At 35.7% G+C, this 19195-nt stretch overlaps 2 protein-coding genes and 1 long non-coding RNA gene across 7 annotated transcripts in view; 1 reads left to right on the top strand and 2 right to left on the bottom strand.

Moving 5' to 3' along the window:
* Positions 1–5: 5 nt before the first annotated feature.
* Positions 6–4829, bottom strand: fz (frizzled class receptor). The gene is made up of 3 exons (XM_011062271.2): positions 3860–4829; positions 2892–3271; positions 6–2639 (listed from the first exon to the last, which is right to left on the bottom strand). The coding sequence occupies exons 1-3, from the start codon at positions 4708–4710 to the stop codon at positions 2101–2103; spliced, it is 1770 nt and encodes a 589-aa protein (XP_011060573.2). The 5' UTR covers positions 4711–4829; the 3' UTR covers positions 6–2100.
* A 367-nt stretch (positions 4830–5196) lies between these two features.
* On the top strand, positions 5197–13309 carry LOC105149688 (uncharacterized). Its single transcript, XR_846624.2, has 6 exons — positions 5197–5336; positions 5512–5797; positions 5875–6040; positions 10647–11016; positions 11677–12342; positions 12681–13309. It is a non-coding gene; the product is annotated as an uncharacterized LOC105149688 (long non-coding RNA).
* Positions 6195–19195, bottom strand: part of ttk (zinc finger and BTB domain-containing protein ttk) — a 49309-nt gene continuing 36308 nt past the window's right edge. For 4 of the 5 annotated variants that reach the window (XM_087411063.1, XM_087411062.1, XM_011062272.2 and 1 more), the window contains exons 5-7: positions 12594–12865; positions 12076–12354; positions 6195–11965 (exon numbers count right to left, since the gene is read on the bottom strand). In XM_087411063.1, the coding sequence (XP_087267189.1) occupies positions 11813–11965; positions 12076–12354; positions 12594–12865 (704 nt within the window). In that variant the 3' untranslated portion in view covers positions 6195–11812. Of the gene's footprint in view, positions 11966–12075; positions 12355–12593; positions 12866–13634; positions 19106–19195 lie in introns of those variants that run through there. The other variant, XM_011062273.2, reaches the window with a different exon arrangement.

Here is a 19195-nt window from a genome sequence, read left to right as displayed (position 1 = left end):
TCGACTTCACATATGCCTCTCATTTATTATATAAAGAATATAGCGATCATAAAATTTACATAGTTTTGTATCTCGCATACGACGGAATCGTATATTTCGCGTATGCCATAATACATAATAATCACGCATAACGCATTCGTAGCACAGAATCTTCGTACACAAAAGCTCGGTAATTTCAATTGGACGAATTCGCGGTTTGTTCGCGAGTTAAAGCCGATGGCAGAAAACAAGACATACAATGTTTACGTCTTAGATGTGGACGTAGGATAAGGAAAAACACATAACTTGTTCACACATAAAAAAGTCGTGAAGAACTATTGTGTACATGTGAAAACCGCATACACAATAGTCTTTCACAATTTAAAAGTTATTTTTTCTCTACCTTACCCTACATACGCGTCTAAGATGTAAACGTCTCGTTCTTTATCATCAACCTAAATTTCATCATACATAAGACGTCAATGTATATATATATATATATATATATATTTATATACACAATTCTTTAAAAAAATATAATACATAGAGAATAGAATTAAAAAATGTTATAATTATATACAATGAGTGTGTGAACTTAAAGTAGTAAATTCTTACAAATAAAATCTTACAAATTAATCTCGTTGAGATTCTGTCAAGATGTATCCTCGACATTACAATCTAGATGATAATACATTCGTCGCACAAAAAAAGGATCTTTAGCAAACAAGATACAAAAGAAAAACGGCTGACAAAAGCTATCGAAGTCTCCTCTTGAGTATCATCGTATTCTTTTATGTTCCTCAGTATTTCGTAAAAATGAAGCGTAATAGATTACTCCATCAATGATATTATGAATAGGATGGAAAGATTCGGCAGTATGAATTGATTGTTAAGACGTTTAGATCTTTAATCCTTAGGTATAATTAATTCAGTTGGATATATCAACGCATACTAATGTCAGTTATATAAAAATCTACTTAATTCAAATGTAAAAGCATGATGCAAGCGCTTTGATTAATGAAATGTCTAAATTGCATTCTATCAAAGAACGCGATAATTTGTACTTTAGCATCTAGTGCGTCCGACCATTTATTACGTATACACCTTTATATTTATGCCATGACAATTTTTAATATATATCAGTATGCGCTAGTATATCCAACTGAATTTATTACTAAAGTCTTAATTCTCAGATTGTATTGGATTGTAGGATCCAATTAGCTGCTTTGAACACTTGATTTGTCTGCTATAGCATTTGAGCAACTTAAACATAGGGACTTGAGTCATTTATAAAGAGATGAGATATGCTAGTAAAAGAACAAATAATATAAATCGTCTAATAATACTTCCAAACTCATCAACATACAGTCCAAACACTTTACGAGTCGTAGATCGTTTATAGAAACGCGAGATAAAAACTTATTTGGCACAGCGAATATTAACGTATGTCTAATTATTCATGAGACAATCATAAACACAATCCGAAGCGTTGTTGCAACTTTCATACAAATTAATTAATCGATTTGATTTTATTTAATTAATTTGAATCAAAGTTGAAAATAAATATAAATTTGCCTAAAGATTCTTAAAAATTAAAAATAAATTTTAAATAATTAATGATGTATATAAATAAATTCGAAAAACAATTTTTAAAAAATTCTGCTACGTGTTGATATCATACAATAAATTAACATTTTTGTTTAAAGCTAATGACGATTTTCCAATGTTAATAAAAAAATAATACGTTTTAATTATGCTTAGCATTGTAAATTGAGACGTAACACTCAGAAATTCGGGAATTCCTATCAGCGATCATGCGGCTATCTTACTAGCTGAACTTACATTTTAACATCATTATAAAAGTCACGATATCGTACGTGTTTTACCTCCACATACATTATCGAAAAATTCTCTTACTTTCTTAACTGCACATTAAGTTACAAAGAGCTATAAAGTTCAAGAAGCAAAGTAAAATATTGAGAAAAAGACATTGGTTTGTTCTCGTGTAAATATCTTTTGAAAAGATTCAACTCGTCATATATAATTTACCTGATCGTTCAATAAAAAAAAATAAAAAATAAAAAAGTACGTAGATCTTCGTGAACAAATGCAGCTGCGGATTTAGACGTAGGCTTCAGTGCGATGACCTCGTATGTGATGGAAGAACTGCTGCCAACTGGTAAGCGTCTTCTTAGACCATACCCAGAAGCTACTAGTAATGCCCACAATCATCGCCATGAGGTATTTGATCATGAAAATCTCGAAATCGGGTTTACGACCAAGATCGCGAATGCGCTCGCCCTGAGGACACGGCAACGAGTAGAGTACTTGCAGGCCCGGTCGCGAGCACATCTCCAAGTTCCACGTAAGCATCCATTGATCGAAATACGCTTGTTCGTAGAAAAGGCAGGCGATTACGACTAGAGCAGGTACAATGTAGAGCACAGAAAAGATGCCGATGCGAATCATGAGTTTTTCGAGTTTATCAGTCTTTGTGCCGTCGTGCTTCATCACCGTTCGAATGCGGAAGAGCGAGACGAAACCTGCCAGCAGGAACACAGTGCCCAATAAAAGATAAACGCATAGCGGTGCCAGCACAAAACCCCGAAGAGCCTCCACGTTCCAAAGACCAACATAGCAAACTCCGGACAATATATCACCTACAAATTAAATTAGAGAAATATAATTTATATAAATATATATACATAAAATATAATTTCCAATATAAAAATAATATAAAAGTAATGTTAGAAATTTTTTTACTTCGCTATTAATTAATTTTGAAAAGAAATTATAAAATAGTTTCTAATATATTTGTAATCACAAGAAAATATGATAAAGAGTGATTGTATTTTACATCTGTATCTTTTTTATGCAAAGTATTGGAATTTGTATTATAATTGTTAATTCACCTTCCACTTTTCCCATTGCCAGAATAGTAACAGTCTTCACGGCCGGTGCAGCCCAGGCAGCTAAATGGAAGTATTGCGAATTGGTTTCAATCGCTTCATGCCCCCATTTTAATCCAGCCGCTAAGAACCATGTAAGGGTGAGGATGACCCACCAAATGCTCGACGCCATGCCGAAGAAATAGAGAATCATGAAGAGCACAGTGCACAGTTCATGTTTAGTACCCTGAGTGATTGTAGAAGCCATCTGTAACCGGATACTTGGAGGCGATGGGAATGGCTCCCTACAGGATATAGAATTCCCTGCTGCCCAGCCAATCACATAAACTAGTGCCACCATCAGGTAACATACGGACAAGAAAATGATAGGCCTCTCAGGATACCTGTACGAGAAATAAATGTTTAAAACTTGGAGATCTTGAAACTATGGATTTAGATATTTTTTAAACTCTAATTATACTTTTGTCTATTTATAAGATTTTCTATGCTAATATTGTTCTTTTAATTCACAATTTAAAAAATGTGATTTTTGAGTTATTATTGATTATGAATGAGGGTAAAGATTATACACTGATTATCAATCATCAAAAGTAACTAACATCGCAGTCCTTCTACTAATAGCACTTGCATGTTGTCAACATTTTCAAAAAGATCATTAACACCTTTTAGAAGAACTTTAGCACTTCTTGAATTTTGTCATTTCTGTAAATATATAAAAAGAAAGTTTTTTTTATGAAAAATATTTAAAGTTAAAATAGACTTGTGGATCTAAGTAATTTGAAGAAGAAATTATTTTATTTTTAATTTAGTCATTTTAGCTGATCAAGATAAATTTTTAATCTCATTTATAAGTATTAAAATTATTAACAGCATTGCACAACTTCTTTAATTTAATAATACTTTCATAAAGGTTGTACAAACTTGTCGAATGTTTGATATATTTCATGAAGGTCTTCAAGAAAGAGTTTTACCTAAATCTATCAGTATCAATGAGGAATGTCAGGAACGTGAAGAAGCACGAAGCGGCACAAATAGAGGCCCAAGTGCCAACCCATATCCTGGAGAATCTTCTTTGCCTCTCGGTAAAGAACATCCCATCGCAGGGTGCTCCGCAATCGGGTTCCACCTTGTCTCCCACTTTTAATGAATATCCTAATCCATGAGGAATCTTGAACTGCATTGGACAGACGAAGCCAAAATCCCTGGCACCCATCATGAAATTGTTGCCATTACCCTTGCCAACGCCTTTGCCACCGTGAGGTTTTAATCCTTCATTCCAGGTTGGTTGGAACTCCGCCATCGGCATACGAGCGGGAGGAGAGATAGGCACAGGTTCCTGACGTGTGGTGGTCTCGTTGGTGCCTACACAGAGCTCCGTGCCGTCATTCTCCGGCATCTTGGAGCATTCTAGAGCCTCCGGCCACATGAAACCGAAGCTGTTCATCAACTCCTCGCAGCCGGAGCGCGCGCTCTCACAGAGCGACCGGCACGGCGGTATCGCCTTCTCGATTATGGTACAAACGGGCGCGTAGACAGTGCACAGAAAGAAACGCAGATCCGGGCTGCATTTCATCTTGACGAGCGGCATATACTGGTGCACTTCTTGGCCGGCGTCCTCTTGCTTCTGATGATTCATTAAATTCGGCATGATCGTCTCGTTGTATGGGATGTTCATGCAGAGATTGATGGTAATAGGCTCACAGCGGCCGTGATGAGCAAGAGGATCGCCAATCCCGCCGTTCAAGGCGGTAGAGGAGTGCAAGGCAGCGGTGACAGTCACCACGCCAGACAGAAACGCACTGATCATCATCATCCGCAACATCTCTACCCTCCTCTTTGCGAACAGGCACACCCCGCGAATAATACTCACGACCAATGATGGGACATGCCGATATCTAAGCTTAACAACCACGACAATGAAAGTGAAGGTGATAAGTGAAGGTGCTAATAATGAGGGTGAAGGTGATGGTGAGCGATGATGACCAAGGTGACAGACGCGCTCGTGGAGTAATACAAACCAGTGTAAACAGTTATGGCAGTCATACGAACGTCTTGACGATGGAGCAGAAAGAGGGATCAGAGATTATGGAGAAGCCTCATTGAGCTGCACGTTCAAAGGCCAATAGAAAAGCTGACTTCCTAGGGACATTTCCAGATTTGTCATGTCGAGTCCATATGCTGCTTCATAAGAGAGACCGGCGTAGTGAGAAAAGGCGTATCCGTATTTCTTGTCTGTGTCAAGGTGTCAACTTTATGGTCGTGGAAGTTGGAGGGGAGATTTAAACACGAAGGAGACGAAGCAAAGCCGATGCCGATGATTAGTGTCAGTTGGAGAAAAAGAAAAAGAAAAAAAAGAAGTGATGCATAATGATGTGGTGAGGATGATCGAACTCCGATTACTTTTATTAATATAGATTTATTGATCATCTATTGCTTAACCCTCTGATGGTGAGTCTGTTTAATTATAAATGTTTTTGTTAAAAAGGTTAAACAATTTTCTTTTTATGTTGCATATACATTTGGATTATTCTCAACAAAATATACTCGATATTCATTCTTTTTTTAATACAAGTTATATCATGTTTTGGTTCCTTGAAACTTATGTATATCTATACCTAAACAGGGGCGTGTTTGGATTCTCACCCGGGTGCTCCCTGCCCTCTGGGTATTATGTAATCTTGTTTAACATTTGATAAACAACAAGGATGGAGTGATACCTGAGTGATACTCTGATACAAATTTGAACCCAGCATTTAAGCTAGAAGATAGATTATTTCAGGAACTTCAGGATATTATGAAATTATTTGGATTCTGATCTGAAAATTGTTCAATTACAACAATTCAGCTATATTGCCATAACATTAAAAAAATGTTAAAATTCTGCTGATGCAAGATTTTGTGCTGCATGAGTAATTATAAGTGCCTTTTAATTAACAAAAATTAAATGAGGGATCTTAATAATCCAGCTTCAGTAATTGTGTTACAGATTTAGCATCAGCTTTGGAGGATTAATGTATTTATAAAAAAAAAGACAAATTATTAAGAAATTTAGCGATCTCAAGAATTGAATTTGATTGTGGATTAAATTGATCGAATCTTGGTGGAAGTTACTCCGAAAATATATATACAGTCGATTCTCTGAATCTTTTTTTGTAAGTTCAGACATCAAGTTTTTGTTTTCTATCATTTTCTGCATACGAAATCGGACACTGGCATCGATTTTTTTTTTCTTGTCGACAGAATCATAGCCTGAGTATTGAAATGGACAAAGGGTGGATGGATAGCGATAAATAGATGAGAACTGAATCGGTTTCGATTTTGATTTTATTTCCTTTTCCTGATACGTAATGCACAACACGTTTCATTAGCCTTCGCCAACGAACAGCACGTACGATCGTAATTGCTACAGTTCTCTTTTCTCTTTTTTTTTTAATTTTTTTTTCGCACTTACAGTACGTACAAGTGCACCGCGTGCACCTTTAGATGGGTTGCATTCGCGGGCGAACTCGCGCTCGCTGTACTATTTACATCGCCAGTCGCGTTTACGCGAATCGCGTATTTTCAAAACCCGCCGGATTTTCTCCAGGATTCGAGCACGAGATCTCGAGTTTTCCATTTTTCCTAAAAAACATAATAGAAATCTAGAAAATAATTGAATAATTCCGATTCGGAATCCATTCCGAATAATTCCAATTAATTCCATCGGAATTATTTTGATGCTAGTATTATTTCGTTAACACACAAAATAGAATGATTGATTCTTTGTAAAAGAAAAAGGATTTAATAATAATGAATTATGTAGCTAAAAATTTTTTGTGTTATGAAAGTGAATTCACTGCCAATTGAGCTGATCACTTATTAATTAATAAATTGGAGTTTGATTGAGGTAGCTCTATTATCCATTTCTACCAATGTAGATTAATTTCAATCTCAGTTTAATTTAATCTTTACCTTTTTTTTCTAGTTCTAAAAATTATAAAGATAAAGAACAAATTAAATTAAGATTAAGTTAATGGAAAGAGATGAACTATTATGAGTTTTGGAAAGTTAGGTTCTTTAAGTGATAATCGTTCTGAAATTATTGAGCTCTTTATAGAAGCTTCTCTGGCGTTGAAGCTTCGATTGTATTTTGATGGAAAATCTTATTGATGAGATATAATAATGTAAAAATAATTCTTGATCATTCAGAAATATGATATTTTATTGATGATAATTGCATAACATCTCGAGAATCCTATAAGATTCATTCGATACCGAAGATGCTAAGCACAATTCTTCAAACAAATTTTTTTCACATAAAAAATACCATTCTATATTTTCTATAGATTTTATCCAAAATAAAGAAAAGAGTAAAGTTTTTTATCTCATGAAAGAGATAAAAATTCTCTTTTCGCAACGAGATTAATAGCGGGTATTGAAAATGAGCGTCTCGTTTGATAGTCGATATTATATAGTTATTGAGGAAAAATCGCGCGCGAGCCGCCCGAATTACGCTTTCGTTATCGTAAACAAATAAATAATTTATCTTCTCGCACGAATGTGGCTCTTGCACCCAAGTCGCACTCAACTTGCGTGAGCTCAGCCTTCTTATCCCTTATGATTAGTATTATTTAACATTTAAAAGTCATTATGGAAGATTGAAGTGCACCGCCGACATGTCTCTCGCGTGCCTCCCTGTTTAATTAATCTCTCATTCGTTTCAATTAATTAAATCTCACAAAAGAAGAACGGTCGACTTAAGAAGGATTAATGTAAAATTAATTCTAATCTTAAAAATTGGAATTATTGAAAAATTTTGGTTTTATCTTTCTTTTACTTAAAAAATTTATTGTGGTTTTCAGAATGAAACGCGACAAGAGGGAATGTCACAGAATTCAATTCCTTAGTATGGGATTGGAAATCGCTATATTTACAGTAACGCGATATCATGGAAGACGACTGATATCACTTATGGAAGGTCCAAAATGTTATCGACGCCTACGGGTCATCGATAAGAGCGCAAGTCGCTATGCGATTTATAGGGAAGCACTGTTTTTAAGCTAAGAGGTTCGTCTAAAGTTTCTTTTTCTTAGTATTGCTATTAATAACATCGTGATAGTAAACTCTAGTCAATCGCAATCTTTATTGGCACAGTATCGAATTCCGAAAATGATTGAACGTAACTTTTCTACGTTCTTCGCATATATGCGTAGACCTTAAAATAGTATAAAATATTGTATTTATGATTATATATATACTGGTTTGATATATTTCCTAACGATGCACTCGTTATCGGAATGCACGAAATTTTATAATGATTAGAAGTGTATTTTCTAGTTAATGATATCTTTTCCTAAATTCTTTCAAAGATTTCAGGAATGGTTTTCAAGTCATATACAGGAGTCACCAAAGGCCGGCTATTCGAATAATTTTGGAGGTAGGAAAAAATGTTTCAGATGAAAGTGGAACACTTTTATTGCGACATATTGACATAAAATATAAAATATAAAATATAAAATATCTCGTAAACTATTAGTTTTTTGGTATTTCTAGTCTAATACTTTTATGTAGAATAATTATAGGAATCACATTACGCAAAAAAATTATAAAATTCCATTTTAAAAAAGTGGGGGGATCTTCATATCTTTTTGGCACCTTTATCTAGAAAAAAGACAATGATGAAAATACGTCTCCTTTGAAACCGTTTCACTTTCATCTGAAACATTTTTTCCTATCTCCAAAATTATGAGTATTATTCGGGTGGCCGGCCTTAGGTGATTCATCCTGTATAAGTTAATGTATATGATAGAGATATGATAGAGTTCTTCTTTTACGAGACCTAAAATTCGTATACTTTTACTCGATAATAATTTGCAGCCGAAATTTAGTAATGCTAAATTCAAAATCTATGTAATAATTTGTAAAAGAGAAGAGATCCTTCAGAGGGAAGACACACACGTGACGCTATCACAATATAATTCTTGTGAAAACTTTGTCAGTAAGTTTCTCTTCAATTATATTCATTCTCAATTCAAATTCTTCGTTATATGCATATTTCTTAAATTTACTCGAGACCAATTCTTCAAGATTAATTAACAGGGAGATAAGCACGAGGCGGAGTTCCGTTTCAAACCAGAACTTGGAGAATAATATCTTCCGCTAGTGCACGCTCTACGCGATTTATAACGTCGCGGTCGCTATTTAACCGTGCGTTCGAACACGGCCGTATGATCTTGCGGAAGAGAATCGCGTGGACGCGCGCAACGCTAAAAAATCGCGGCACGGACACGGGCCACAGGATTGGTATGCAGCGCGTGTACTAGCGCGCGCACTCTCTCACATACATCTGCATTCATCTGTACATGATTGTGTGTAATACCCGGCGGACAAGGTCAGAAGAAACCCCATCGCTGCGATTACAATTCCAGAATGATCGATGCGTATTCACGCGTCGTCAAAGAAACGCGCATCTGCATGGAAAATGTGTGTGTGTGTGTATGTGTGTGTGTATTTCAGAAATGTATCTGTATGTTTTCTTTGCCTTTAGCACCAATCTTAATATTATTCCTATGTAGGTGTGTGAGATTTTACAGGCTATCCTGAATTTTTATTCACGAGGAACCTCCTATATATGTATATACTGCGCGATTCCTTTGACGTGCAAAAGACAGGATAATGAAGATTAAAATACTTTCGAGATATTCGAAAAAATGGACAGACTTTCTTGGAATATTTTCAGCGAGATTAATACGAGTATAACGTGCCCGTCGCACACATCCGGCTGACCAGTGCGCATTATATCATACTTATTCATACGTCACGTGCACTCGATTATAAAAGTCCACGTTCATGAGGAAAATCCAAATGCTAAGTACAAATAAAAGTTGATTAGAATAATAATTCATAGAGTAATTTTTAAAATAATTTGCAACGATAATAATTTAAAATATTAGTAAAGCGGAATCGATTTATATATTATATATTAAAAAAAAACAGTGAGTTTTTAAAGAATTTTAAATCTTTATTTTTATTCAAATTTTTAATTTAAAAAATTTTAATTTTAAAGATTTTTACGATAATAATTTAATGTACTAGTAAAGCGGGATCGACATTTAAATAGCAAGTTTTTAAAGAAATTTTATTTTCAGGAATTTTAGAAAATATTTTAATTAGAAAATCTGCTTAAAAATATAATCAAGTGCTGCCTTTTGATCATATTTTTTTTTTAGGGTTTTCCTTGGAGGTGAGTCTTTACAATTAAATGCACGCACAGATATATTCATCTATCTATCTATCTATCTATCTATTTATCTATCTATTGTTCCGCTAGCGACACTAATAATCGTGTCGATCTAATTATCCGAGTGCAACAGTATGCATGTCCGCACGTTCTGCGTGTTTTCACAGGTATACTTCATGCACCCGATATATTTGTGACGTAACTGAGAGAGCGCGTAATTGAGTAAATGTAATTAAACGTCGGTACCCGTATGTCGATAAGGTTCTTTTCCATTTTTTCTGTATGCCACAATGCATAGCGCCTATTACATCACGCACAAGATATACCGGATGTACTTCATAAAAAAAGACCAGCACGTACACGTTCAATATATCTGAAATGGAAAAATATATAGGAAGAAATTATATAATACTTTAAAGTCAATCTCTCTTGGACTTCAATATTGAATTAATTTCTACCGATACCTTTTTGTTTACGCTAATTGATTAATCCGTTTAATTAGTGCAATATTAAAAATAACGAATAATATTCCGTTTTAGGTGAAAATATTGCCTCGCGTGGTGTTACTGCCTTTGGCATTGCGTGGACACGCAGTATCGAGCGGGACTGAGCACGTCATCAAAAAATTAGCAAAAACAATAGATTTCGGTACTGTACGGTCGCACTTGTTGAGCAAACAATCTCCGTGCGCCTGGGAAGATATACATTTGGCACTGGATTTTCTCTCTCCCTCTCTTTCACACTTCTCTTCGAGGAAAGATCTCTTCAACTCTCTTCGTAATGACGCGACGTGCATCGAACTCTCGATTTTGAATCAATCGCAAAAAAGTAAAAATTATAAACATCAAGAAAAATTAAATTAATTCTTCGCTGGACGATTCGCTGGAGAAACTAAACGTCTATGATCGAGTATGTATTATATTTCTAAGAATATTACTTTGATCGCTTATCATTCTTATTCTAGATTCTGCATTAAAATTTATTCGTTGGAACCCAACTCTTTTCAGTCATATTTAATTATGGGACTTTGATTACTTCTAACTTTGATCACGCAAAGATTTGTCTCATCCTTTCGTTTTGATTGCATTCTTTGATACTGTTTCATCCCATTTCTCTTGTTAAAATAAAATTAATTGACAACGTGAATTGTTTTAAAAAATAAATAATAAGATTTTTGCGATCAATTCCATGATAATCTTTGAACTTCGCTGCAAGTAAAAGAACTTGGATAATCGAGAGTTCTTTGCGATTCGCTAATACGCGACGAAAGAAAGTATTTCTTTATTTACAAGGATTCGCAACGATCATAGCGATCGAAGGAACGTCACCATCGACGTTCATTACCCACAGCTGGCTGGGAAAAAAATATACGCAGCCGTGCCCCTTATTTTTACATCACCCGAACGATATAGCTCGTTCGATTATCAGGAACGTATCTTCTTCGTGAAACCCGAAGACGTTCAATCCCCTTTTTGGCCCTTCCTGTAATTTTCCCTTATATTGAAAGAAACCACTATGCCATTCTCTACATTCTCTCGAAAATAACGATCGATATCTATATATTTGTAGAAAGAAAAGAAGAAAGGGGATATCGACAGGGCCGAAGGAATCGAACAGTCCTCTCTCTTCGAGATCACGAGGAGGGCCTCGCCCGATGATGATATGGTTGCCCCTCAAGAAAATTGCCAATGCGGCCGGCTCGGCCTTAGCTGTTCATGATCGTGGACCTCCTGGAGTAGCCACGCCTCGTCACCGTTTCGCCCTGCGCTTCGCACTCCCGCTTCACTCGGTCGATTATGTCCGCTACCAGCTTCTCCTCTTTTTCCCGCTGCAACTCCCAATCTGGACCTCTGCAAGTCTATAGCAGAACGTTACCAAAATCGAATAGAAAAATGTTGAATATTAATAATTTAGAATTAGATGTTATTTTAAAGAAGATAATATTGTAGATATTGTGAGAGTACTTACATCGGTGGAAGTCTTGCGTGACTTCTTGTTAGTGGGTTCCTCGCGATTCTCATCGTTCTCGTTGTCGGAATGCCGGGAACTTAAATGGCCGATATAGCCTTTGCGGGATTTAAAGTACGTGTTGCAGCTATGGCACTTAAAGAGCGGTGCCGGCTGAGCCACCTGGGTCGACACGTGTAGCTTGTACTTGTGCCTGTACCAACGGGTTCGTGACGGAAGCACCTCACCGCACCACTTGCAGACTACGGAACCGTCGTTTTGAATGAGGTATTCCAGCAGCTTGGAAAATAACATTTATTAATATTTTTTATCTCCTCATATCCTTTTCATCCTTTCTCACTATATTACGCTTAACTTTCGGAATTTATCATAATATAATGGTATTGTGGATATACAATATCAAAGTTAATTGAATTGTCTTATTAATTATGAATTACTCGCTGTGTCACAACTTCAGTAGAAACGATTTTCAAAATCCATATGTCATCAAAGTCAAAGTCATATTAGAGACAACCAACCTGTTTCCTAACTTCCGGTTCGTTATCGCTTGCTTCCGATTTTGGTAACAGAAGATCGGTTTGATCCTCTTCTGTGCGATTCGTCAGGAAATGGACACCACTATCTTTCTCGGTCTTGATGAAAGTGCCCGCACTGCCGGTATCTTCTTTATCGTCACCGCCGTGCGTCGCCGAGGACGAGGCCGATGAAGCCGGCGCGGCGGGCGATGACGGCGACGACGAGCTGCAGACTTCGAAGGTGATGTCGTTTGGTAGCTGCGACGGCAGTTGATCTGCCGATCGCACATGCAACGAAAAAGAAAGTAGATGGCTTAAGATCGAAATCATTACGGTCTCAATGAACGATACTACGAAGAGCTGATCGCGTCAACAGATTGGAGAACATAAATTTTTTCATCTGCGAGACCTGTTCGAAGAAAAAATTTCACCTTGAATAGTTAATCTCTTAATCTAACATTCACACACTTATCGACATTAAATTACTAAAGCCCGATTTCACAATATATGATTACCTAAAAATTAAAGGTCATGAATGAATTTCATTGATGAATCTGTTGATAACTTTTAATCTTTAGGTAACTATATATTGTGAAAATAGGCTTAAGAAAATTTTTGAATATTTAAGATTAAATATTTAGATACTTAGAGGCTGCATAACTTTAAGTAAAAGTATCTGTATCAGTAAAATTAACCAATACAAAGTGCATTATATGGAATCTTTCCTTAAGAATTATTTTAAATGATCTCTCCTTAATTTTAATAAACTCATATTTAAATATATTTTCATATTTAATTGAAGTATATTTTTAAGTAAATAGAAGATGTTTGTGCGTGTGTGTGAAGTTGTCAAACTTTAATGTATTAATCTTTTCAATTACTTACACAATTTACACTCCTTAAAAGACTTACAAGATATTCTTCTTGAATACAGAGATCCAAGAAAAATAAATATCACGATATTTGAGGTATCTCGTACATGAGGATGTAAAATCTGCGCGAGGAATTGTGTTTACAGTGGAGGATGATAGAAGAGAGACAAACTCCGCTAGACTATTGCAATGTATATCACAAAAAGTTACAAAGAGAGAAACTACAATTAGATAAAAACAAATAAAAATAATAATAATCGCGTTATTAGATTGCGTTATCGTTCTTCTCGTCACCAGGCACCAAAGAAATACGTAAAGGTACATCCAAGAGACGTACATAATCGTAGGACAGGCATGCGTCCGCGATATACGACGATAATGTGCGAACGTGCAACTTGCATATTTATTATTGTTATTCAATGCGTATATATGTATACGCATAAAGCATGTACATATATACGTGTATGCATGCATTAAATGTATAAACATATATATTATTTAAACGCGTCTTGGAGGGTGCTTTCGGACGTGCGATATAATATAACGTAATATAATATATTTTCATATATATATATAATATAATATATAATATATTTTCTTTTTATTCATTCGCAACATATGTATCTGTATTTTTGTGCAAACTATCCTCGAAATCCGCGCAATCTCCTCCATCTCCTCTATTGCCGACATGTAATTATATTGTACATAACAATAATAATCTATGAAATTTTTCCGATAGATTATTCCGACACTCTATCGAAACATATGTATTTAAAAACATATAAAATTTATTGAAAACTAACAAATTAATTTCAAATGGTATGCAAATTTATTTTTAAATTAATGTTTTTTTGGAATTTAGAGCCTCAATCAAATAATCATAGGATTCATCTTGTTAAAAATCTTTTCATGACTACAATTGAATAGATTTTGTAGGAGAAAATTCTGCGAATGCTAACAGAAAATTAATGCAGATCTCGATCTCAAAAAAATCTTGAAAAAGGCGCGATAAATAACGCGTATTGCAATGTAAAAGTGCATATTATTTTTATTAATCCGTTTTATTATTGTTACTAAAAAATACGCTTTTCTCTCTTCGCCTTTTCCGGAGACTGATTAATCGCGATCAATCAATTATGATCGATTGCAAATTCTACCGAAGAGTAAAATTTGTACACAGCTCGGTAAACATTCTTTTCCTCTTCTTTTAGAAAATTTTAGAAAAACGGAAGAAGCGCAATACAATTGGCGCTTAAACTCTCTCTTTCTCTCTCTCTCTCTCTCTCTCTATTTTTCTTCATATATAATATATATATATACCATTTAACGCTTAAATAAAATATCTGCATCGTGAATAGAATAATAATATAATAATATTAATAATAATATAATCGCATTTTGCTATATCTCACGTTTTGCTCCATTGAACGCGCCGCGTCTCCTTTAAAGCCTAAACGTATCTCGCGCGCTCTTCTAACTAATACCCGCTGTTACAGATAATAAAATTAGAAAATAAAATAATGAACGCGTTAATCCGACCATGTATCTAAAAAAAAAAAAGAAGAATAGCAGACAGCGCTGTAGTAACGTAGTGATATAGTAGTAATTGTACGTAACTAAATCATAAGAAGTAAATTCGCCGCTGCTTGCGACGCGCCTTGGAAAGTAGAGAGGAAAGGTGACACGTTCTTAAAGACCTCGCAACAGAATGACTCGCAAGATTAAAAAATTTCTTTCTGTCGCTTATAATATAAATTTGTCAAATTTTTTAAAAATATCTCATCAATATCTCAATTTTTTATATTTTTTAAATTAATATCAATGATCTCTCACAATTTGTCGCTATAAAAATTCATCATCAATCATTTACATTCGGTATATTATCATACCAAAAAAAGCATTATAAGTAATGAGTAAATTAAAGTTCTGTATCCGAAAAGATCATTTATACTACCACGATGTATGTCAAATCATTCTAATTTTTACGCGGTCTGTGTAGATAAGAGTTATCATCACTCTGATAACTTGAGGCGAAGGTCTCTTGCCGAGGAAGAAGTTACAAATACGTGCACATTTCCTCTCATAAGATATATCTCTTTTTCTCTCTATACATATATTCTGTTAAATAACTATTTTCTTTCTCTCTCTCTCTCTCTCTCTCTCTCTCTCTCTCACATACATTTACATTTTATTTCTTTCTCATTTACACGCGTACACGGATAACGCCAATGCGGAAGACCAAAATACTGCTTTCGGTTCTCGGTACTCCCTCGAAAGCTCTTGTTCAACAGGGTCAATTAATTGACATTAAAGGACATACATTTGTGCTAGAAAATGTACTTGTCTTAATCTTCTTAAAAAATTAATTGACAGCCGGTCTTATCCTGTATTCTCTCACTCTTTCTCTCTCTGTCAACAAGGTCCCGAACTGGAGACAAATCTCTTTATTTGGGTCTTTATGAACGAAATGGAGGAAAGAAGAATACAAGAGGCTCCAGTCGGGCCGTTAGACACATACATCTATATAGTGTCCGTGTACATATACAATATAATATATAACGTCTTCTTTCTATGTGCGCGTGTGCATTTTTTTGCTTATATACTTAACAATAATAATAATATAGTTAGTGTAATAATTCATTTTTATATTCATGCTGGTCCAGAGCTAAAAGTTAATAATCCTTACCGAACAAGTAATAATAAAAATAATAATAATAGCTGTAATATAATAACAGTGACAATAAAAATAATGTTGCGATTGTAATAGCAAGTGCGAGAATAATCGATAGCAGCAAGTAACTAGTTAATAATCAATAATCAATTCTTCTATAATACATTTTCCTGGAAGAGACAAAAAATAAGAAGATATTCAGGGAAGAAGGGAAAGAAACCTGTATACCGTGCTTGCTATACAGGATACTTCACATTCAATTTTTTTAAAGAATTTTTCCCTTCTCTCTCTCTCTCTCTCTCTCCTCTTTCAATCTTCTTCATCATTTTCATTATAAGGCCACATTGATATATTCTGTAATAAATATATACCTTCTCATCTCTCCCCTTTTTTTGTTTTTTTCTTCGCGTGTATTTCTAATTAAAACATTAATTCTGCTCGATTCATGAAATAACAGTTTGCTTCTTCCTTTTCGTTTTTATCTTTATACACACTTCCTCCCTTTTTTCTATTTCCTTACAGATCGAAAATTCTATAGAGAAGTAGGAATGCATTATTTGGTCAAACTAAAAATTGGATCTTGTCCAAGATCGAATGTTAAATAATTTTCAAATTAAATTTCAAGATTTAGATCGGCAGATATGATTTTACAATTAAATTTCTGAGTGAATAGTTATAATTAAAAGAAACACGCTTAAATGGAGTCTTAACAGCTAGAATTTAATGTAAAATTAAAAAGATAAATTATACGGACAAAAAAAATATTTGACACGTCGGAATAGAAATTGTGCGCTTTCTAGCAACCGTGAAATATTATAAATCGATGTAAAAATCATTTTCATTATTCTTCGATGAAAAGAATTCTTCTTCTAATCGCTACCTCGGATAGCCAAGATCTCGGAGAAACGCGATATCTTTTAATTTCTTGAAACTACACAAATACCACAAATGTTCTAACAAATGTTCTGAATATGTTCTCGTGTAAAAAATAGTTCTCGCTTTCAATTTGATGATTTGATATTGATTTCCAAGTTTTCGAAATACTTGATCCGAGGACCGCTTTTTCAAGCTATAAGAGTTTATGATCTTGCTTCGTGGTGCACGCAGAAAGAATTTACCGGTACATCCTCGCAATAACGAGAATTCCTCTTTTACATTTTAAACAATTACATATCTCAAAATCACGTATATAATCGTCAAATCATCACGTTGTTCATGCATCTTAATAAAATTTAATAAATAGAACGATTTCGCAAAATATTCCCGCCACAATGCACATGCACCACATTTCCTTTTCCACGTGTCATACACGCTGACTTGATGAACAAACGAGGATTGAGCCCGTTATTGCACAGAGTTCGAGGATCATATAATACTAATGTACACAGGAAGCGAGGAAAGACCGCTCTTCTTTTCCTTCTCCTCATCTTTGTCTTCTTTATCATCATCACATATCATATCATCTCTCCTCTAGGCTTCCTTTGAGTTCGCTCTCGTTTGCTCGCTTCTTCTCTTTAGGGAACCTGTCTCTTCCTTTTTTTAGGAAGCCTCTTCTCGCTTCGCGGAAGATACGGCGAAGCGGATCATTAACGATCATTACCGTCATCGCGGGGGTGAGATGGGCTACGCGATTGGTCCATGACCAAACTATCTTTCGGCGTGGGATGATATCTTACGTATGCTGGCAAACGCGATGATCGCTGCAGCAACGACGGGTGATTTTTCGGAATATGAGGAATACATCAACTTTTTTCAACAGAATATTCCGCGAGTTTTTCGTTTCAATTTCATTTTGTTTCAGGTAACAGCTTGCTTACTTATTTATCGATCACATTTGTCTGATTCTAATAATAAAAATAGAGACAATTTGTAATATTGATTAGTTGATCAAAACCGCGTAAAATTTTTCATTTTCGAAAAGATAAAAAATTCTATTATATAATTATATTATTCTAATATATAATTAAATATAAATTATAATTAGTATAAGCACAGTTGTAGTATTATTTTTCTTTAAATGACAAAAGAAAAATAAAAAAAAATATTTTTTGCAAATAACTTAATCATTGTTTCTATTTTTAGATTTCACAATAAAATTGAAAACCGTGACTTTATTCACCCGCCGTTACCCAACACTGTTCAGGAGCGACTGCCGCGCCTGAAGGTCGTCGCCCTGGCCGCCGCGGCTGTCCTGGATATCGCGGTGGCACCGAGTCTCCTCGCGTGCCTCTGAACCGCCGCCGGGCCGATCGGCAGCCCACCTCGCCCTCGCCCTGCCCGCTAAGGCCCGCCAGGCAGAAAGAAACTGAACGGCATGACGCAGTCCTTGGGCATGAAGCAGTCATGCACGGTCTTCATATGATTCTTCATCTTATCTGGCCGCGAGAACTCCTTTGCGCATACTGGACAGGGGAATACCTTGCGCTGATGACCCTCATGGTAGAGGAACGCATGCCGCTGGAAGCTATACTTATTTTTAAATGTCTTCTGAATGTCAAGCTTGGCGCATTCGGTGCATTGATAGACGCCTTCGCTGATGGAAGCATAACGGAACAGATTTAAGCCGCGCACCGACATCTCTGTCAGCTGCTCAGCTGGGTCTTGGGATTGGGATGTGGCACGACGTCGCATACGTCGCTTCGGGGCCTGACGGCCACTTGGCGGCGCCGACATAATGTTGGTGTTCGCGCCACTGGTGTTCCTGGAGCCCGGCGATGTTGAACTTCGCGTCAATGTGCCACCTGCGTTCGTCGTCGTCGGTGTACCGCTCGCGTTCGTAGTTGCTGGCGCTACATTTGTTGTCGACGTCGATGACGACGTGTTCGCCCGTGCGTTCGACGGCGACGAAGACGATGACGAGTTCGGAGACGATACGTCCATTGATGTCGCGGCTGGCGATGCACCCGTGTTCAATCCACGGGTTTTCTCCTTCCAGGTCTCGTTGCCATTATCCGTTTTGATCGACGAGAACTCTGTGGAAAGATGACGATTAGTATCCCAGTTAAATTAATTACATATTGAATTATTTAATGATAATGTAAATCTTATTGATTTATTTGTGA

The sequence above is a fragment of the Acromyrmex echinatior genome, chromosome 11, assembly GCF_024713525.1.
Source record: "Acromyrmex echinatior isolate Ae372 chromosome 11, ASM2471352v2, whole genome shotgun sequence".
Lineage (NCBI taxonomy): Eukaryota > Metazoa > Arthropoda > Insecta > Hymenoptera > Formicidae > Acromyrmex > Acromyrmex echinatior.
This window is presented reverse-complemented; position numbering and strand designations above follow the sequence as displayed.